Source organism: Hippichthys cyanospilos, chromosome 4 (assembly GCF_059441005.1).
Source record: "Hippichthys cyanospilos isolate Australia breed blue-spotted pipefish chromosome 4, RoL_Hcya_1.0, whole genome shotgun sequence".
Lineage (NCBI taxonomy): Eukaryota > Metazoa > Chordata > Actinopteri > Syngnathiformes > Syngnathidae > Hippichthys > Hippichthys cyanospilos.
The window spans coordinates 16,047,017-16,070,797 of record NC_142372.1 but is presented as its reverse complement, the minus strand read 5'-3'; the positions used below and the strand labels follow the sequence as shown (position 1 = coordinate 16,070,797).

Below are 23,781 nucleotides of genomic sequence, written 5' to 3'. Positions count from 1 at the left end.
CTTTTTTTTTTCTTTTCTAATAGACAAGTCAAAAATAAAACACATTTCACTAAATGCCATCAGGAGTTATTATTTGCCTGGAGGTACCACTTACAAATGTAGTTAAAAAGGGATTGGTCGGTGACATGGCGTCACTAAAATGCTGGTCTACTATTGGTCGGCGTCACAGTGCCACTAAGATGCCGATATGCTAAAGATTTGATCTTGTGTGAGTGCTTACGTTCTCGTATTTATTGTGCATTTTAATTAAATTTTTTATATTTAATTTAATCCACTGTCCTACGAACTGCTGTTTGGTGCATCGGCACAAGACCCCAAATTCCCTCCACCCGAAGACAGACTGCTGTCTACAGGGGTGAACATGAATGTACAGTCGCCTAGCCGGGGGGCAATCAACATGCCCACACCTTTTCTGCGCCTTTCAACCGTGGGCAACTCCAGAGTGGAAAAAAAGTATTCAAATGGCAACACATACATGTATTATTTTACATAAAAACAATACCATTTCTGTCTCAATGTCAGATTTTATTTTAGCAAGAAAAATCTCAACACAAGGCTAAAGGCATTGCTATCATTATGATCTATTATTAACATTTGTTTCAAATGAGTTCTTAAAATTTCAGGAATGCAATATGTTCATTTGTGTAGCCATGTAAGTGCCAAGGTGCATCAGTCCTTTCGAAGCTGGCATGACCTTCCATTCTCTGACAAGATAAATAGAAACCACAAAAGCATTCGTGATCCAGTCCAATTTAGCAAAAACCGGGGCAATATTATTTTTGACTAAACAGGATGATTAAATATTTCACTTTACACATATCCTCTAATAAACATAAAAAATAACTTGCCTGCTGCAGTAGTTTGAAAGGGAAATAATGTATAGAAGTATAATCATTAAAGTAATTCTGTTACTACAATCTAATTTTGTTGATCTTCAGGTACAAAATGGTATGAAAGAACAGCAGGCAGAGCAGAATTTCATTATGTGTGTGTGCAAGTCGGTCTATATGAAGTGAACATGACGCCACAGGTGGCAGGCTCATTATTGAGTTCATGTGCCTCTGCTGAGCACATTAATGTGCTTTTTTCTTCCAACAGAAGAACACTGAGATGCAAAACAATTAAGATCATAAGGATACCAAAGAAATCCAACATTATAATGGAGCCATTTGTTCAGTTTTGTCGACTAAATTTTGAGACATGTTAACTGGAACACCAGGGAAAAGGATTTGCTTTTGCCATGTGAAGTTTAATTGAGATAAAATCGAGATTGGCATCTTTTTTTTCAGGCACTTTCATGCACTAACCTGTATAAATGCTCTAAAAGTGGAGTAAGCAGTTGTTGAAAGTTCAGTTTATCCTTTATCGATCCTTTTCCTTTTGTCAATGATAAAAAAAGGATGCATTTCCTAGAGGGGGGCTTTGCAAAATATAACTGAAAAGCACTGTTGTAAAGTGAGTTTGGGTATTTTTGTGGCTGCACCATAGTTAAGGTTTAGTAATAGTATATATAGTATGCTAGACCAAGTTACACCCATCTTTCCAGAAGTGATATTTGATTGACAGCTGACAGGGAAATACCGACAGCATTTGAGATTGAAGACTCACAGATTTTACATAGAAATTTATTTTCACTTTACAGGGACTTCAAAAGACATGTTCAAATAACTCGACAAAGTGGTGACTTTTTGTTTTAAGATCACGTAAAGCAAATTAGTCATGTAGCTTCTGACGTAAAGAACATGTGATCTCTCGTTTTATTTGTGCTGTCCAAAACGCCACCTCAGCAGAAGAATGAGATGGCAGACTTCCACAATCTGTAAGACTTAAAAAAATCATATTACAGACAGCAAAGGTTAGACATTCAATATTTGGCAATTGAGATGGAAGTAGAAGCCACAAGAAAACATAAAAAGAAAAAAAAAAATCTAAAAGCTGTATCATTTTAGCTTTAAGGGCTTTGTCTAGGCATCATTTCTATACATCATCATATAGTCACGTTCATATATGCAAAACAAACCTCACACACTGTGCTGTGGTGATTTAATAGTCATTAGAAATACACTTTAAAAAATCATGACAAATCTCACATATGTACATTAGCAGATCAGCACATGGGAGAAAAGATGGCACGACATACACAAAGCTTCATAAAATAATCTCTCTGCTCTGTCAGACACTTGAAAGGAACTTGTTAACATTCAGGATATATCTTTTCTCTGTATGTTTCATTCAATCTCGGCAGCAAGTACAAATCACTACAAGGCAAGAGAAGTCCACCCGAGTACAAAACATGAATCGGTCAGGCTGATTAAAGAAGGCAATGCTGAGTTATGTGAATTGGGCTATGGCTAAAGGTAGAGTGGTGCTTAGTTTCGATTTTGGCTTTGTCACTTGTTCCTAGTCACGTCCTGGGCACAGCCACCCCGAGTCCGGGTACCCCAGGGATGGGGGTGGGGTGGGGTGGGGGCGGGGGGGCTGTCTGGACTCATGCACGTGGTCGAGAAGGCAGCGGTCAGTCGTCCACGCCGGGATGTGATGTCGGGCAGAGTGGGCGGGGCAACCGAGAGTAGCTGCATGAGTTACAGTGATAAGGCCAACTCAGACGATCACACAATGGCAGCCGCTCTTGTCCTTTTCTTTTCTTGTCGGCTCGGGCGACGGTGGACATTCCTGTTCTTGGAACTTCCTAGGAGTTTTCAGAGAACATAGCAAATTCACTTTCAATTGACTTCGCCGTTTCGCTGTACAAAAAAGCGTAGCCGGCCGATTGGTGGTTTACGTTGAATAATAGAACTACGGAATACAGTCATTTATGTACCGTGGGTTAATTATGGTGTGCATGCTAGATGCAGTTGATGCTTGGCTGTTTTATTCTTAGTCTGCTTTGTTACAGATCAGAATAAACAAATCAGTCAAAACGAATGCCAAACTTAATTTTACAGCTTTTGCTGCCATCTTATGGCATCTGTAAGCAATCGTTTACCCTTTTAGGAGGCCTGAACAGAGTGAGTTTTTTTCCTATTATTTCGGCACTATTTTTTTGAAACTTGAAAAATTAAAATCTTGAAATTCTGACGTTATGTTTTAATCAAAGAGTCAGAAAAACCTCTCAAATAATACTACTTCATCAAATCTGAAACTATAGAGTACCAACTTGTCATCATTGTACTAACACTGTAACATCCAACAGCATGTTTTTCCAACTGTCATGCGGCACATTTTACTTACATTTAGCACATGCCATTTAGTTTCTAAAATAAAACAACTCGAGTCAGAGTCCTATAATATCACACAATCTCTTAGTTCTTATACCTGTGGACTTTGTGGACCGTCTTATTAAAAAAAAAAAGGTCTTAGTGATGAACATGCAGTCCAACAGCAACATGACATGACTCCCAGCTGTAAAGTAGCTGTCAGACTGCTAAATTGACTTAATATCGGAGCATTTTTTAGAAGGATGACTACAGATGTACTGTATCGCCACTGATTGCGGTATTAGTATTGGTGCATATCAAGCTCTTTTTGATAATAAATGTGCCTGTTGTTTCCAGAAAAAAGCACTTACCTAATTACTCTAACCAGCTCGTGGAAAGCCTGGTCGACGTTCATGCGAATTTTGGCTGAAGCCTCCATGTACGTGACCTTCAACTGTCTGGCCAGCTGCTGGCCCTCTTCTTGGGTTACCTGAGACAGACAGACAAAAGGTGAATAATGACAGGGCAAAAAAAAAAAAAAAAAAAAAAAAAAAATCACATGGAGATGTCAAAACAGACTCTCAAAGGGTGGGGAATTTATTAAAATTTAATCATGGTTTTGACTTTAGCTTATCAAGATCTTAACAATTGTTTATATATATATATATATATATATATATATATATATATATATATTATATATATATAATCATTGTGAAGATTTCAGTGGTGCGTTTAAGCTGTTTAATGAAAACCAAGTTGGCGTTTACTGTAAATCAAAACACAAAAATTACATTTGCTGTAGACATTAATCTAATAGAATATTTTGTTTAAAAAACGTCTTCAGTGCCAATGCTGCTTTGCATATGGAACCATTTGAGCATTCATTCCATCTCCTTGATACAGCATTTTATCTTTGCTGAAGTTTTTTTTCTGTAACTATCTTCTTGAAAACGAAAGCTAAACAAAAATATGTACTGATTAATTTACAATGAATGCATTTGCTTATAGCTTATGACCATTTTTGTAACACACAGGGCTTGAAAAAACAAAAACCCCACATTTATGAAGTAGTCTGTGTCTGTAAAGCCCCTTTTAACCACGCAGAGGCGCTGTAGACTCAGGAGTCGCTGTGTAGCAACACCCAGCAAATGGCCGAGTTCAGCACACATTTTCTCTCCATCTATCCCCCCTGACATCACCATTTCTCCAGCTGCCCTTTTATGCTTGAATTCGGTCAGCTGGCAGCTAGCTGCAGCTGCAACACATGCTTGCCTCTGAAATATGCATCTGTGAATGGTGCTGATTGGTTCATATTGTCTCATCAGATGATTACACAGGAGAGATGTGTAATCTGTTGGACTGACTTGTCTCTGTAGCTCCAGATCGGCTTTGTTCCCGACAAGGATCATCGGGAATTCATCTCTGTCTTTGACTCGCAGAATCTGTCTTTGGAATTTGTAGATTTCTTCAAAGCTGTGAAACACACAACATTGTGTGTTAAGTGGTATGTTGCAGTGCAAATGAATGACAAGGTTCTTTTGCAATGATGGATGCAAACATTAATATAGTTGCATGTGCACACACTGAAAAAACACTAAGGAAATCCACCCACACAGCCATCACCCAGAAGCTGTGGGCACCATGGCTGCGAGTCTGACGGAGGGTCTTGAAAATGTGAGCTGAGAAAAAAGATTGCAGCACAGTATACACAGATACAAATCTAGCTTTGGTATGAAGCAGATAATATTGAGAGAAAGTGCCTTTTAATGTGAGCAACACTTTCGCCTAATTTCTCCTCACTTAGTATGGCTAGGGATGTCAATAGATGTGTTGCTCTTTAGTCATACTTTCGGAACTGAAACGCATACTGTACACAGTCTTGCTCAGCGTATTCAGTGTGCAGACATAAAGTAAAAAGCAATGTCTAGAATTAAAGATTTGGACTTTTTGCTTTTCACATTCAATTTGAATGAATAAGTCGCTTGAACATAGTTGAGCAAAGTATTCTGGGATGTCTTTGCATTCAAATAACCAACGGGCACATCACAAAAAGACAATCTCACTGTGATTGGCCCTTAGCCAGGAAATGCAAGAAAGAACTTTTTAAACCCCCTAAAAGCATAATCTAGTAATTCAAACACAACAAAACCTTGGATGGATAAACTGGAGGAATTAAAAACTATTTGAAGAAAAAGAAAACTCCCTAGTGGACATGATTGTTAATGGCAATTTTGTCCCGACAGCCCACATAGAACATATGTGCTGTTATGTATGCTCCCTAGTGGACATGTTTGCTTATTGCAATTTTGTGTAGATGGGATCAGTTTATTTTGACTTTACATCATCTATTACATTTGGATGATTTAAGTTAAGACTGTAAACTTTATCATTTGCTTTTTGTGTAATGCCAAGCTGTAAAGAGTACTGTTTAATGGTATTTTTATAAAGGTTTTTTTTTTTAATTTTTTATTATTGTTTACTAGAAGAGCGACAATGGGCTGACGAAGCAGCGGGCCGCCGATTACAATTTTGGGGTTGAAAAATGGCAGGCGGACGATGATGAAAGGTGGGGCGGGGCACTGACGACTGTTGGACTCCCAAATAAATAAATGAATAGTAAAATAAATAGTAAAATGATCACCTCTGGGTATTCCAGACACAAAGCTACAGCATAATTGCACTGAACAAATCTGGAAAGACTTGACTAGTATAAAAGGAGAGGGGAAAGGGTGTTTACAACGTAAACATTGTAGGAGGGTAGCTGTGGGTGGTGGGAGAGGTATTTAGCTAAGTGGATGGTTGAGTTGAACAGAAAGACGGGTTAGTATCAATTAGTGCTGGCGATTGTGACTTAAATGTGTATTGTGATGAAATTACGATACGTATTGCAATATATTGGGCAAAGGTTTGTAAAAAAACATATTGCATATATATATTAACAATGACTCAAAAAAAAACATTCATTCATTATCCAGGATCCACACATCATTGACATCAATGAATAGAACAAAAAATAAATAAAATAAAAAAAAGCAGCATGTCCACTTTTTTTTTTTTTTTTTATAAGCATGCCCTTGACTGTGTTATTAGGTCTCCAGCAGTTGAGAATACTCTTTCAGATAGCACTGATGTGGCAGGAATACAGAGGGAGCACTTTGCCACACGTACCTCTTATTGCGCACCACTTCAACCGTAAACGAAACAGATTTGTGATGTCACTCGTGTTGGTGAAAAAATATGACAAAAAGCCAAGGAGAAATCTATTGTTCTAATTTATCAAACACAGTGAAACCTCGAGATACGCTTGCTTCTGTACAGGTTTTTTTCTTCATATTACAAATATATACTTCGCATATAAAAGAGACAAATGAAATGAAACAAAACAAAACTTGAAATCTTAAAATTCCCATTTGATTACAACGCAACATGAGATTCTACTGCTCGTTAACATGGCTGCTTGGATATTATTGCGCTTCTCTGGAACACATACAGGACCTTAAAACAAATGACTGGAACACTGTGCGGAAGCTCTAGATATGACTACAACGGCAGAAATGCTATCTTCGCGTCATAAAGTTTTCTTTTTCTTTTGTTTGGTCTCTTCTGCCGCCGACTTGCTTTAGAACATCGCCTCATTCGAATGGTAATGTAATGTAACATTTAACATGGTGTTTTTGAGGCGCTTGGAATGATTTACATATAAAACACTTCATAATATGACAAAATCATAATACGAAAGCCGCTACAGAGCGGATTGATTGAGAAAAAATGAAATATTATGAAAATAAGGAGTTTCGATACCGATACGTGATATATTGGAAACTGAACGCCGTATTGTAATATGTGTATCGCGTCACTTCGTATTGCAATATTTAGATATTATCGCCCAGCATTAGTATCAATAATGCTACCCCTTTTACCTTGGTGGATGAGCATATCAAAACCTTGATGTTAAGCTTTTTGCAGAAACAATCATATTCAGTCAGTTGTGACATAATTATGTCCAGTCTAGATATTAGAAAAAAAATGTACAGTATGTACAATTTTACTATTACCTTATTGTAAATAATCAAGAAAATGAAAGAAAAAAAAGGCCTTTGTTTCTGTAAGCAAGCTACTGTACTTTCCAGTAAATAGATGATAAAATACAATACCGATATTATTCTTGGGAGTTTTCATTGATGCCACTCGATATAAATGACTAGTACTCAGATGCTCACCAAAATTGAATGGCTTCACCCATTAGTGAAGCTACACTATAGTTGATTTTTTCTCCTAGCCCAATTATTAAGTCTTCATTGTCAGAACAAACACATATTCTAAGCGTCTTTGAAAAATAGCAAGAGACTGCGGAATAAGATGTTTTGCAACAACATTGATGGTTCTGGAAGAGGGAGTGCTAGTAAGAGGGTGTAACTGTGAGGAGTAGACAGACGTGTACGCACAATGAAAGAAAAGAGGCAAGCACACACTCGTCCGTGATCAGAACTGTCACTCACCTTCCTCTGTCGGTGACTGAGAAGACGAGCAGGAAGCCCTCCCCTGTCCTCATGTATTGTTCTCTCATGGCTCCAAACTCTTCCTGTCCAGCCGTGTCTAGAACTACACGGACAGCATTTCATTGTTCCCTCATTTTTCGCAGTTTATTTGGACCAAAACCCCCCTTCGAAAGTGTAATCCACAGAGTAGGACAATCAATCAATCTGCTCATAGACACTCCTACAAGACAAGTGATTGGCTCCTGGCGTGACATTAACCAATCAGGGAAGTAGTTGTAATCCACTCTCGCCGGGCGCCAATCTTGTGTCTTGTAGGAAAGCCCATAGCATGTGCGTTTACAGTCAACTTGTCTGTTTGGCATGCAAACATACAAAGCAAATACAAATGTGGATTAAAAAGTGACTTACTGTCCAGTCTAGCTGCCCTTTCGTCAATCACACATTGTTTGGTGTAAGAGTCCTCAATTGTTGGGTCATAATCTGTGACAAAGTAGGACTGCAGGACAAAAAGAGAGAGAGAAAAAAAAAAAAAACAGTTAGCATATTTGACAGTGGCCATTCATAACTAGTGATATTTATTTGAGCAGTTTGTAAACACTTTATACCATCAAATAAAACTACTTTGCTCTCTACCTTACCACTATTATGACTAACATTGCAATGCAGTGAGGTAAATGTTAATCAAAAACAGAACCAAGTATTTGGTAGTTTAAAAATAATATTTACTGTATTCCTCAAATACAGTATGACGTACCTGTGTATAAGACACATCATTAATCTAAAAAAAACTCATTAAAAAAAGGAGAAATTATTTATGTTGATTGTTCATTGTTTTAGATTGACAAAAAAAAAAAAAAAATCAACTACCCATTTTTAATCACAATAGACATTTGAATATTGGGTTTTTCACCAGAGTTGGTGGAAGTTTAGAAAACTACAACAATGTAGAAGACAAGCAGTGACTGTTCACCATTCATAGAGAAGGAGCAACATGCTCCTTCTCTATAATACAAAATGGGAGCTCTGATGTGAACCTACAGAAATCCAAGGGGAAAGCTATCACAGAGCTTTTATTATAATGAGATCATTTTCGACTGTAGTCATCTTACTTGCAGTCAGCTAAGGAACCGGAATGGAATATAACATTTACATATCATGAGACACAGTGGCTTTGATTAAGAATACTGTTATGTGCTATCCTCTCTACAGTGAAGAGACTTGAGTAGCAGGCGTTCAATAGATGCATCTTTTGTACACAACGTGAATTGCATCAGCAATTTGAGTAAATTGGGCTTCTTACAGCTGTTTTTCCACCCAAAAAGACCTATCCACCTAGCCATAAAAGTGGCTCATAATTTTGTGCTCAACTACTTATTCAGGCCACTTGTGAATGCAGTAACACCTAGACACGAGGTGAACATGTTCCGTGACCATGCCCATAACTCCAAATACTTAAATCATCTTTCCTCAAAGAAATCCATGGAAATGCTAAAAAAAAAAAAAAAAAACCAACAACATAAACGAATGTAGCTTTTTAAACAAGAACATCTGAGCTCAATAATATTGTTCTTACAGTAATTACATTGCACATATAATACGTATACAAATGCAGATTAACCCTTTTTTTGGGTGGGTTACAGTTCAATGCGCACTGACGGCCTTAAGCGCACCCCAGCCATTTATACACACCGCATGGGATTGGTGGTGCTGTAGAGCATTTACATCCAAACAAGTGGAATGCAAACAAAAGTAACTGTTACATGTGCATAGGTATTTTCAAAATGCCCCCCCCCCCCCCCCCCCCCACCAAACAGCCATGTTTTTACTTGAAACACTACAGACGTAAGTGACCTCTGGCTTTATCGTCAAACTGCAGGAAAACACAGCGTTCTCTCAGCCAGCCATCACTATTTGGCATTCAACTAACCTATTTTTGCCTGTAAAAAGTTATTCAATGATAATGTCAATCATGAATTCCATCCAAATGGTTGTTGCACACTAATGTTGTATAGCTCATATTTCCTTACCCATATTTCAATAATGGCGTTTCGACTCTAAATACAATCTCATTGCTGCAAAGCCGCAGCTGGTTGTTGCAGAGGAAGCAGCTGATCTCTCTTTTTCAATCTCCTGTCAGAGTGCAGCATGCTAGTATAGAGGCACAAGTCGCATCCATTTACTTCTGTTCAATAATTCATCAGCATTACTGTGTCCAACACCATGCTTCATTGCACCACACTCCCTGCGTGCCTTCAAACGACCAAACTGAAACTGAAAGTGACAGAAAGCGAGAGGGAAAAAAAAGTCGCTTGTGTTTTTCCTCTCCCATTAGGTCTCCCCCCGCGTCCCGTCAACCCTTTATTCCTTGTTCTGTCAGTCAGACAGCAGTAAAGAGCACCACCCTCCTCAGCTCGTCCTCCAATTTGGCCACATGGCAATCCAGTGAGAACAACGTGATTCAGAAAGATCTACCAATAACTGCTGGATAATAAACTGAGTCATGTCCGGTAAAAATTACCTGTGATACCTTCATACAGTAGGTGACCACATCAGAAGCAACCGGAATGTAATTAAAGTATGACTCAGTCATTGACCCACCAACCAGAACACGCTTCACAAAATGACATCAATGACTTTGTCGAGTTCTGTCTTGTCTGTTATTCTGCCAACTGTTAATAAAAAATAGCAATTTTATTTAAGAAAAACATACCTGCTATTTCAATAAAAAGAAGATTTTTTTTCTTATCGCTTTGAGTATTGTTGTATTATTTGTCTATGTGAGTTACTTTACCATCTGTGTTCAAAAATACATTGCCACATAAAGGCTATACTATTCGTTTGCTTGAATATGGTGTTTCCCATCATGTTTTAGCACTAGCATGGGGCTAGCAGACTTGATTAACGTTTGTTTTTAATGCCAAAAGTAATTATCTTTGTTTTACGTATAATTTGATAGTAAACTTCAACTGAGAGGCGCTTAAAGCTCTAACTTAAACAGCTGTTTGACTTTCCCTGGTAGCTTGGGGTGACATCATTTCAATTTGCATTTTGTAATGCCAACCCACAGAAAAGAGATTTGTACCTACGGGCGGCAATCCACTAGAGAGATTCGTACACAGATGTGAAGTCATGTCGTAGTCGTGCGAGTGATAGTTGGATTCAAAAAACATAACGATGTGTAGGTTTTCGATTTGTTGTCATGGAAAATAAAAATAAACCAAACATAATTTCTCTCAAGTTGTTTTTAGATACAAATGGTTATACAAGCAAACATCTTTTTGATAACGATTTTACTTCATAACAAACCTGACAGCGTCAACTGAAGACTTACAAACCATCTGTGACCCTGAGCATGTGATGTGGTACGGAAAAGGATAATTTGAGGATTTTTTTTTTAATGTCACATGTTCTAAATATGTGATATAAAAGTGAGTGTCTGGCTGAATCTGGATAAATTCCTAAAGTCGTCCCCTTGGCATTTTTCGGAGTTACAATAAGGGCGTAAGGAGACTGACACATTCCAAGAATTCTGATTTCCATGGAAACACTCAAGAGCTGCCATGTGGAAAAATCATGTTCACAATAGAATACAGATAGAATATTAATAGATAATACCCCTCCCTCAAGCAAAGATCACAATAGGGTAATTGTAATTCACTTATTTCAAGGGATGGGTCAAGGTCCTGTACAGAGGTGCCTTGAGGTATGAATTTGTGTAGTGTGCCAGGGGAGTGAGTGAGTCTCAGTTTCTTAGAACACTACAGGACATTATGTAAAAGGAGTACATGTGGTAAAAATTTGTGTTTGCTGAACAGAGGCTACCTCCACATGGCTGACATGTCAGATTTGTCATGTGGTATCGGAGTGCAGTATTGGAGGACTTTTACAGCTACAAGCTCCTGTAAGAAGTCTTGCACCATTGAATAAGGTACATCTTAAGATGAATACTGATGCTGCCGCTAAGCAAGGCATTCAGCCAGTCACCATCATGGTTTGTTAACAATGGTGAATATTCATCTTTAATCAGCGGTCAAGTTGAATTCAGATGTTTTCTTAAATCAGCAAGCAGACTGGGAAAGCTCCCCCCGCAAAAAGTAATCTGCAGTACAGTTTCGATGTTAGTTGCAAGGTGGCAGCTTTGCAGGAAGGAAACTCCACCTCTGTAGCGGGCCGAGTGGCAGTGATGTCACAGACGACATGTTCTGGGAACCCGCCTGCCTTTCAAAGTAAAACCTCTCACTCAGTTCCCCTACAGCATTCCAGTCATAGTGAACAATTCTTGAAAAAACTTGTCCTCATTGCCACTATCAGTTTGAGTTCACTGAAACTAAACATAAAGAGAATTACACCTTACCTTACTATATGTATTTAAAACAAATACCTAACTTAGCCTTTACCCTTAAAGTGATTTAGACCGCTTTTCGTTAAAAATGAATAGATTCAACTATTATAAATTTCAAAAGCTTGCAAATAAATGTGTTCTCAACGACCGTTAAGTCAAGTTATCCTTAAAATTATATTACATTGGAGGTGGCACTCCTCCAGAGGTCACCATGTCTGTTATAGCTACATACAGCCGGAGGAGCAGTGTGTTTTATCTGCATACACCGTAATGTCCCTAAAGCTCCCACGGGCGTATGCAAAAAATTACACATACTCGCTTTAAGATGCCGTTTCATGTAAATGCTAATTTGCAAATTTGTCTCTGTTGCAACGCTATGCCCCCATAGATAATGGCTTTAACACACACACTGTCACGACACTGCACAAAGACAACAAAAACAGTACTCAATCATAATTTTTTCATCAAACAAACAAACTAAAAACATCTTATATTTTTTTCTTTACTTTCTATGGCGCACCAAGAAATGTGCAAAAAACAAAATTCTCAAACACTGAAAACTAGACTCGCGCCTGCACGACACTGAATATGAATGAATGAATAACCCTAACCGCTGGCATTTAGAAAGACCGCATGTGCGCTTACTGTCATGCACAGCAGTAACAAGCAGCGCAAAGAATTAACAAGCAAAGCTTTATCTTGTGAACTAACTCTACTTGATTGTGCTGTGGAGAGATAAAAAATCTCATGGCTCTAATCAAGTATGAGACATAGGATGAGATCTTGCAAGATTATAGTATGAATATACTGAACCTGCGTGCAAACCTGAAAATGGCATCATGTTTCCTCTGCTTACTATTAGTGACAGTAATAAAGTTGACAATTACCACAAACTAACAACGGTGTGACATCTTGCAGTATTTTTCAATCTGCAGGGTCTGTTTGTTTCTAGTTGAGTTTGTTTTTCCCGACTGCCAGAGTCACAACATGAGGCAATAAATCCTGTCTGTTAAAACTGTTGGTTGCCAGCCTGCGGGAACGCGACTGGGTGATATGTGTAGGCGTGTAATCAACATCGTGCTTGCACTATGTACCCACTTCCTCTCCATCAAAACAGCTTTACAGACACTAAATATAGATCATTTTCCTTCACTGTCACTTATCCCGATTCCTTCATGTCTGGTTTGTGTCATTGGGTTGAGTAACCCAATCAAGAATCACTAAACTGAAAAAAAATGTCTGATTTAGCAACGGCCATTAAAACTGACACTTTCAAGAAAATACGGGAAAAAGCATTTGAAGCTGAAGCACACAAAATATGGGTGATGGTGCGCCAGGTGAAGGACTGATGATAGTTTGATGAGGGGGAAATTTGTTGATTGCCCTTTTCTAACTACAACAACAAAATTATGATGAGAGAAAGCGAGAGAAAAGTAGCATTTGAATCCAAAAGACTAAAACTAAAATGGAGGCTGAAAACAACACCGATGCATCCATCCATTTTGTTAGCCGCTTATCTGCACTGGGGCCGCAGTTATGCTGGAGCATTGAAGGTAAGCATGGTTTGAAGATCAGAGCATCAGAAGCAGAGTTTTAGAATACAATACATATTTAATTTGTTTTATCAATGAATAATTCATTAAACAGTAATCAAAATTTAAAACCTACTCATTTAAATAGATAACATTTTTATGTGAGATATAATATAAAACAAATGGACAGTTTTAGTCTTGCATGAAACAGACCGATTATTTTTGTGTTGAGCCAAAAGAGAAACTTTTGGTTTTAGTTTGAAAAAAAAAAAAAAAGAATGATTAACAATTATTTTTGCCTGATATCTGACAGTTTAGTGACCAAACCAAATAAGTAACAGAATCATGATTCATTTACATTTGGGGCGTCATTTTGCCTTGTGTTCTAAAAAATGAGAGTAAATGAAAATGTAATTGCATTTCTAATCATTTTAAATGGGGGGAAATTTTATTTTTTAACTAAAAAATACTTGCTACAAATATCCCAGTTTCCAATGTGGCTTGAATACATTTGAAATTGAAATAAGTATTTGCAAGGAAAAAGGTAGGGTTAAATTGTGGAGAAAACCTATAGGCATGTTCTTGATGTACAATTCCCACCAAGCCCCTTGTTGCCCCAAGACACATCACAAGCCTCTTTCCTTAAAATGGAACATGCTGCAGCATACTGCAACTGCAGGTCAGCAGTCAGCACTTAACAAGGATTTTCTGTGATCCGAAGGTCACACGTCCTGCATCTCATCACTCAACCTTTACGCCTGTGGGTCCTTCATGACACTTGTTTTGTGCACTGCGTGAGAAGACGAATAGATTGTTTATCTTAGTTTGGAAACTCACATAACCAGTACAAAGACCAATTAACAAACATTTTAGGTTCAAAAGTGTCCCTCCTTCCTAAACAAATTCTCTACAATGCTTTAATGTTAAATACATGATAATGTGGCAATTCCTTCATTTGTGCTTCACACAAGTTAATGATGAATTTGCATGAGTATAGTTTCTACCTGAGTGCTTGAAGTGGAACGCAATGTTTGAGAGAGTTGGAATGAAGGGGCAGTGGAAGACTCCACACGACAGAAAGGGAGAGCAAGAGAACAAGAAGGGGAGGGGATCAGCTTTAACTTCCGCTGGAAAGGCCCACTTTTCCCATGAGCTCATACAAAATAGAAAGGTCACTTATTCAATACACATGGAGAGAAAGGGAGCACACAATGTGTCTGCCGGCTCAAAGAGCGACTGGGGAACCTTTTGTTGGGGGGGTTAAAAGAGCTCACACTGCTGGAGAAAAAAAAAAGCTGTGATAGAATTGGATGAAAACTCCAAAAGCATGTTCCTCATCCAACCGTTTACCGTTGTCATTAGTTATATACAGTGTGACTGCAGTGAAACACTGAGCCTTGGCTTGAAGCACAACTCAATGAACCCGACCACATAACTGACAAGCTCTCGTGCGTCTAATGTGCAGATCAATAATTGCACGCTTTATTCACTGCCTTGTCCTTAGATGATGCCAAATCAATATTTGGCCCCGTCAAACTAAAGCAAGGCACTACTCAGACATGGTATTTACAGTCATAAGCAATAAGCTTCAAGAACACCACTCTGTATGAAAATAAATTTAAAAAAAAAAAAAAAAAAATCTAATGGATATTACGTAAAAAGAAACCCAAACATAAGAGACGGACACTATGACTATTCCCTACTGAAGTGCACAAAAACAAATAACTAAACAGATCTATAAAAAATAGAGACAAAATAGAACAGCAAATCAAAAATCACAAACAAAAACGGTTAATCGTGAATAAAAAATAAAAACATTCCAAAAGTTGAAAATCAAAAGTAAATCATAAATCAAAAACAATGATACAAAATGAATTGCAAACGTGAAAAATTTAGAAAAAACAAAATCACAATTTCAAAGAAAAAACAGAAACACATGACAAATAATGTATCAACAGTACACAAAAATCACAAACAAAACAAAACTAATTTCAAACATAAAGCCAAAACACATTACAAACCAAACAAATGAAAGTTAAAAATCATAAACAAAAAAAAGCAAACAAAAGAAGAGTGATTGCAACGAAAAAAAAGCAAAAAAATAATAATAGAGAGGACAAAACATAAGCCGAAGTGGTTGGTAAGTGGCATGTAATGGATAATTTGCCTTACCACTCTTGCCTAGCTTTTCCAGGTTACATTTCAAGAGCGCTTAATAAATAAATAAATAAATACACAGTCACAACATTTGTTTTATCTTGTTTTGATATTTGTAGTATGTTTTGGCTTTTATGCTTGTGATTTTTTTTTCTTTTGATTGTGATTTATTTTATTTGAGCATCAAATTAAAAAAAAAAGCACAAAACAAGCTTACAGTAGATGCTAAGTTGGCTGAAGTTCAGAGATTGTGTTTTGTTACTTGCAATGTTTTTGCTATTTTGTTTGCAGTCAATGTATTGTTTTTTATTTACCTTTGAGTTGCATCTTTTGTAATAGGTTTTTGCTTTTTTGTTTAGAATTGTTTAGAATTATATTTTTGTTTTTGTTTATTTGGTTGTCCGTCTTTATTATTTGCACTTCGGGTTATTTCTTACAGTACATGTGTTCCAGCTAATGACTAAACGGAGGTGGCAATAGTTCACTAACTTGCAATATTCTAACTAAATCAATGTATGCTAAATTCTCCAAAGAGGCTCTAAGCTGTTTATTGCCACTCCCATTTGAAGTTTATTGTCAAAACTAAACATGAAACAATTACAGTTACAAATTGTGTATATAAAACATCTACACAACATTGCCTTGAGCTATCTTAAAGTCTGCTAACACACGTTGCAAAATATCAGAGATTTTACATTATTTTGCTGGTCCATCATCTCCACTTCACACAAAATATAATGTGTCACTCCTGCCAGTCTGCCCACCTCTGCAAAATACCATGGTGTTCTAACCCTTAACGAAATGGAAATCTGACAAACAAATGGTGCACAACACATGACAGACAATATACCAATACTGATGTCACTTTTTTTAAGTGATTCATATGTACGACATTAGTCGTCCTGCCACTTTGCTGAGCATATTGCAGGTGCACAAACAAGCTACGTGAAGCATGGAGTGGAAGCCAGATTTGAGTGGAGAGAAGAAAGCGCAGGATAAACATGAGCCAACCAATGGTTCAGTCAACCCCCTCCGGTCTCCTCTGACCCCTGGCATTAAGACTTCAATCGTGTGGCTAAATATCAGACTGTGCTGCAATCTGAAGACTTTTGAACCCCCTCAAATGTGCTGGATCAAAGAAGTGACATTTACAGGTTCTTTTCCTGTTGGTTTGCTGGTCTCAAAGCGACACTGTACATTGGTCACCCTAAACAAGTTCTTTATCTGCACGTCATAATGTAGGAGTATTTTGCAGAATTCTAACGTGGGCCCTGTGGAGCGTTACAAACTGATTGGAGAGAATCACACAAAGACCTATACAGTAACTATGTTGTACTTTATTGTTCTTGCTGATCATGCGAATTCACTAAAGTTTCCCTTCCCTGTAAAAATGCCTGACAAATGTCTGAACATTATTATCGCAGCTTCTAAAAAAGGTTTTCTTCATGTTGCCCGTGTACAATATATAATACACTTACAATATATACAGTAAATATGAATGTGCATTCTGCTGTCAGATTCTTTTGTAGCAGTAGAGCAGTTTCAAACAGCAATACGATACAAAATCCCTCACTGGATATGTATCCATACAAGTCTATGTTCTCTTTAATCAGAAATAGTTGCACCAGAGCCATAATACGAGAGACGGCAATATTGCTATTATGTACTGTACCAGCACAAAATATTCTTGCCGTTCAAAACTTCTACCCAGTGACACAGCATCAATCAGATAGGGTAGCAACAGCCTTGGGTGAATTTCTAATACTGGTACAAATACAGCCTTTATACGGGCTTAGTATAGCAACCTTTGAAAAAAGGTATACAACACTGGTTACAAACAGCATAAGGCCGACGATTTTAAAATGTGATTATCAAGTAATAGACCAAAAGGCCGATACCGATATAGATTATGAGTGGTAAAGGAGGCCAATAAGCGAGCTATGGAGACTCTTTAGAATCTTGAAGTAAAAGTAAAAATATTGTCTTTTTTAATTCCATTAAAATGCTATTAAATCTAATCCGAACTTAAGTTCTTAAAAAATTCTTTAAGCATTTATTTTCTAGAACTATCAACATTCATCAATTGATCAACAAGTAAAAGTTTATCCAATTTATCAACCACTATTCTAATAACAGAGTTATTGGCAGAGCCATTGTTTAACCTAAAATGATCAAAATCTTCTAATTTTAGCCTCTCAACAGCAATTATTCTGTTTTATGTAGTTTTTTGTGAAATTTGTTTGATTTTGATCTTTTGCGTTTATTCAAAAAACGAGATTGGATTTTACTTTGAGAAAGCGATGACCGAACCAGTGAAAAAAATCAGCCTCCAAAATGATGGTGAGTGCAACATCCATTCCTCTTACATATAGCCCAGATGTTGCTTAAAAACAAACCTCTAAACAATACAAAATAAACAATAAGTGGCAAATAATATGAGGAAAAATTGATTTTGTAATACACACATGAAAATAAAAACGTTATTTGAATGTTTGGGTAAACGATAGAATAATCCGTAGAATAATTGATTACAAAAATATTCAAGACAGCCTGTTTTTTTTTGTTGTTATTTTTATAATTACTACCTTTTTTAAAACTATACCTCTTGGTTGTAAAATTCTAACCTAAGGTAGAGAAAGCTTCCAGGCTTATCAGCATATGAACAAATTCTGTGAAAACTAAAAGTAATTAGCTTCCTATCATTTTTTTTACAATACTGTAAATAATGCTCCCCAAAACACTTAAATAACACTTCACCTGTAGTTTTAATTTCAAACAAAAAAAAAATGCAGTGGTCTCAGCGCAATTACCTGTGAAGATACCTGAAAATTTGATTAAATAGTTTCCTGACACTAAAGCAGTTTTAAATTAGTTTATTATCGGCCATAAGATTTAGAAAAAAAGGGTCATTTTGATATTTGTCAGAATGTGCCAATAATTGGTCTCTCCTTGCGTGAGAATGTACATTACTTGTATGTACATAAATGATCATGCTAAACATCCCAATGCTCAGAGTTCGAGAAAAAATGAGGAATGGTTAATAAAGCAAGCAACAGCCATCAACCCTCGGAGTGGGCTTCCGCAAAATGAGAAAAAATGTTCACATTTGAGTAGGACAAGTAAAATGTAAGAAAATGACCATTGACGAAGTGGCAAATGAGATTTTTTTTTTTTTTTTTTACATGGCCACCATTTCATTTGAATCTACCTTCTGCAGTATTACCACATTCCGGTACCTGTAGCTGGCAGTTGTTCGGAATATTTGTTACATCCTCTACGTAATGCATAAACTCGTCATTGGAATCCTAAGGTATTTGCAGCAGGCTTAGGAATGTACATTTTTGCCATCCTCTTCAAGCTCAACTGCTGTGCGTCATTTTTTACCAACATGTAGACCGCAGCGCTTTCATTACTAGCATGGCCTAGCATGAAAAAGTATCTGGGGCAACTCGCAGGAATCATATCAGAAACACAGCAGTGCTACGGCTGAGGGGTTCAAGGCATGCTGCTCCCAACATACATTCACAGCATGTCTAGAATTTTGATCAGATGCAAGAGCTTTCTCAAATAGAGGTTATTGATTTAAAAATGTGTTGATTATTTTAACCGCAGTAGTGTTGAATGCATTGTGACATATTGAGAATGTTTGAAGCAATGTTTAAGACAGCTTTTATAATGGATCTAATGGGACTATGCAGGTTAAGTGGTTCATCATAAAAAGTAAAGCTTGCTGAGGACAAAATTAAGAATGTGTGACTAATATGACGTGACTATATTAGACAATTAAGAAAATCATATTAGACACTTACGAAAATAATTCCATTCTCGGGGATTAGTATAACAATAATCCCAATTGGTTTCATGATGTTATGTGAATTCTAACATGTTTAAATTGAGGGACCTCAGGAGTGAATGAAATGGACAACCCAGAAGAACAAAACGCTGGAGGGGAGCAAACAGCACACCGAAGAAAAGGAAGCCCCTGGAGACTGACTAGTGCTGACATGTTCCTGTTTAGTGTGATAGCTCGTTATCAAGGCGGTTGAGAAAGCAGTGACAAGGAATAGTAAAATTCTATGCCAATTATACGCCTTTTTTTTTCATTTTGCCCAGCTGCCCTCCAATGTATCTGCAATTGTTGTAACCGATGAAATTTGGTTAGCGGGTGTGCTGCTACTGCATGTCTGCAAGTTCTTTGGTTAAAAAAAAAAAAAAAAAAAAAAAGAAAAGAGAGAGAGAGAGAGAGAGAGAGAGAGAGAGAGAGAGAGAGAGAGAGCGAGAGAGAGAGAGAGAGGGGAATGCTGACACTCTTAAGGCAGTCTTTCTACAAAGCAGTAAATAGTTGATTTCAGATCGACTTGGTATGGTTCAGATCATATGAGCTCGTGATCAGGCTTGTGGTTCCACTGCAAAGCGTGTCGGAAGTAACTGCATCAGCTGTGTAAATACAGTGGTGTGACATCATACCATACTAGCAGGACAGCATGTAATCCATCAAATATATAAACAAAGAAAATAAACTTGACACAGTACAAGTAGTTTTGAGAAAACCCTTCATTTACAGTAAATTTGCCTCCCACTGGAATTTGGGATTGGAACGAAACCGAGTGGTACCACTTGGTGAAAATAGAGATAAATTGACATCAAAAACACATACTGGTTGATCCTGGCCAGTTGTCATTCCATGTTTTGAATCTGCCTGGAATGCTTTGAGGTCTGACCTCTTTTGCTTCAAGTAGAATATTTCCGACTTCTCAGTAGCGTAGAATGCAGCATACGTCCTGAAAAGTTCCAACATTAGCAAGCCTTTACAACCACATGTGCCACAGACAAGTGCCTCTTCCTTGTGTGGTCTTGCACTGGTGTCTAAACTTTCTTCCAATGGCTGCATACAGAAAACGTTGAGCATGCAAAGGCCACATGAAAATCACTTTAAATTAAAACAATAAATTAAAAAAGACATTAAATTTCCATCCATTTAGTTAAAAAGCCTTTTTTTAAATCCAAATTGATTCAGCAGAAAATGAACACGTTTTTTGTTTGTTTGTTTTGATTTCTGGTTTTTGGAGTATAAGGACCAGCGTAGAAAAAAGGTTGGCAGGATTTTTCTCAAACAGTTCTGAATTTACTCTCAAAATTCTGATATTTAAGTCACAATTGTATTTTTTAAAATATTACGACTTTTTTCCATATTGAAATAAAGCTGAAAATCCTTTCTTTTTGTTTGACTTTATTCTCAGAATGCTCATTTAGGTCAGATTTCTGAAGTCTAAAACTAGAACTAAAAACATTTAATTCTTGGAAGTATGAGAATTCTATGAATAGGTCAAAACTGTCACAGCATTCTGATGACGTTTGAGTGAAAATTCAGAATAAAGTCAGAATATAGAGATAAAATTTAGAATCTCATTAACATTTTTTTTTTTGGTAAACTGACCCTTATCAACTTCTGTAGGTCCGTAACAAGTAAGAAAATCATCAAAAATGTTGAGTAAAAAGTAAATGTTTGCAAATAGTCTTAGTTACAGGAATAGTCTGCTTTCATACAAAGGAAATATGAAAATATTTCTTGTCGAGGCAGAAAGTCTGAGCATTTGCATGTGGATGGTCTTGAAGAGCCAAAATCATTTATATTATTATGTCTTGATTAATATATATATATATATATATATATATATATATATATATATATATATATATATTTTTATTTTTTTTTTGTATCACATGTACAGAACGTATTCCACGTAGCCTTGTAATATTGATTTGATTAGGATTTTTCTGAATTTCGAGGGGGTCCCAGTCCCAGTTCCACTTTCAGAAACGGAACCAGTAAACTTTGACAAACTGAATTATCTTTTACTGTGATGAAATGAACAAAAATGTTGTTGGTATTTTAGTGATGCATGATTGGTGGAAAACAAGGAAGGTTCTGAGATGTCTTACAAATCAACCTGTCAGCCCAACGACTGTGCCCAGCACGTGTGAGGCAAGTAGTCAGAGCCTTTAACTAGTCTCACCATCAGCATGGCTGAGAGAGGACTGTTTTGGTTGTACATACCAGACGAAATTATAAACACCTGTTTAGTTAACGTGCACTGGTGCGTGCCAATCGACAGTTTTACTTTGTGTTTTCCGGCACCAACTGTTGCCGAGGACACACAAGCGTATGCAGTTGCTGCACCTTTTAGATCAGAATAACAGTCACGCGCAGCTGTTTTAGTGACTCAAGCCAACACAAATATTTATGTTTGCACTTGGTGCCACACACACCGTTGTCTATCAGCGGGATAATACAAGCTAGGAATTTGAAAGAAATTTTAGGCAATGACAGTGTCTTGTTTTTAAAGAGGTTTGAATAGTTTTCTGATTACTTCCCCAAAATACGTAGGTTGTGGACTTTATAAACAGCGTATTTGAAAATTGAATCATGCTGGATCACCTGTTGAGAGGTTGCATGCTCCCGGGCCACACAGCCCTCTGACGAACAGCAAGTGTCCCACAGTCCACTTGAATGTCCACCAGCTGTCTGGCAGCCAGCCCAAAACCAGGCATCTGAACAAGCAATTATGCCTTAAAAACACTTTAAATCAAAGCCTAAGTATTTCAAGTTAAGTTTCACTTTGCCTTGTGTATACAGTACTCTTTGAATACAACAGAGTAGATGTCAACAACTTCTCGAACTGAAACAAGGAAACAATTCAGCCCACAATCCACCAAAAATCCTTCATCAAAATGATACAGGAAAAGTACCTGCTCTAAATGGTGACTAATTAATCACTGCTATCCCAGTCAAAAATCTATTTTAACATCTATTTGTTGTCGATGACAGTGGATGAGGTAATGACAAATAATGCTCAAGATGGGCATTGGGTAATTTAGTTAGTCCACTGCGCAGGAAATTTTCAACTGATTAATACTGTCTTGAAATGTAAATATTGTCCTTTTTTCCATTTTCTGTATACTGCTTAATCAAGTCACAGGTGAGATGGAACCTAATCCAGGCTATGTTCACGATCCAATTTTTTTGTGAGGTCGTTCACCTTTCTAAATAAATGCAACCGGTATGTAACCTGTGTGTGAACTCTAAACGGCTCAAAACTGTGGCACATGTGCATCGAGGACACCGTGACATCATACACAGCGGGCGTGCTTAACGTTAGTGTTTGCTGAAGTATCTGGCGAAATTCAAATGGCTGTCATTCTGGAGTCAGAATATTTTCAATCTGTCATATTTAAGGAGGAAATTTAGGAAGGAAAGGGTGAGGTTATTGGCATTTTCTGCATTTTCAGCGTCCAGCTCACTCGCTCAGAACAAGAGCAAAAGTGAGGGAGACAGAGACATAATACACCTCTCTCTTTCTCCAATTACTTGTCTTCTCCGAGTCCACTATTGTTGTTTTGCTTTTCCAACCTGCTACTGTCATTTTGAGCGCAGAATTATAATGTTTTTCGCTTTTTTGTTAGGTGCGTGTCGGATGAATGCGACCTGGCCATTCAGGCTGCTCGCATGACAAAAGATTGGCTATGGATCACATTTAGGACCACATACCCAAGTGGCCTCAATCAAATTTGAAAAAATCGGATCTGTGTTGTTCATACTACCGTTAAAGCAGTGCTTTTCAATTATATTTTGCAAAGCCCGCCCCCAGGAATAAGAAAACGTTTCCCGCCCCACCCCCACTAGCCTCGCTGATTCCAAGTAAAAATATTATTTATAAAAGTATATCTGAAATTGTATTCTTTGTAACATTACCAAAAGAAAATCCAATAGAAATCAACTTTCAACAACTGTTAACTACGTTTTACAGTGTTTATACAGGTTACAGGTTAGTCTAAAACGGAAAAAAAAATAAAATAAAATAAGTGCATCAAAGTGCCTGAAATGGAAAAATAAGGATGCAAATCCTTATACTGTATTATTGCAATTACTCTTCACATGGCATGGGGTCATTCGCACCCCCCCTGGCGTCACCTCACTCCCCCCCAGGGGTGCCGCCCCACTATTTGAGAAGGAATGCATTAAAGGATGATAAAGGTCAGATAGAGGTCGC

At 37.3% G+C, this 23,781-nt stretch overlaps 1 protein-coding gene across 1 annotated transcript in view; it reads right to left on the bottom strand.

Moving 5' to 3' along the window:
* Nucleotides 1-1,609: 1,609 nt before the first annotated feature.
* rras2 (RAS related 2) overlaps nt 1,610-23,781 on the bottom strand; it is a 32,904-nt gene continuing 10,732 nt past the window's right edge. Inside the window, exons 2-6 of the mRNA XM_088413064.1 lie at nt 8,108-8,195; nt 7,700-7,802; nt 4,565-4,673; nt 3,569-3,687; nt 1,610-2,689 (exon numbers count right to left, since the gene is read on the bottom strand). Coding sequence (XP_088269190.1) covers nt 2,602-2,689; nt 3,569-3,687; nt 4,565-4,673; nt 7,700-7,802; nt 8,108-8,195 — 507 coding nt within the window. The 3' untranslated portion in view covers nt 1,610-2,601. The remainder of the gene's footprint in view (nt 2,690-3,568; nt 3,688-4,564; nt 4,674-7,699; nt 7,803-8,107; nt 8,196-23,781) is intronic.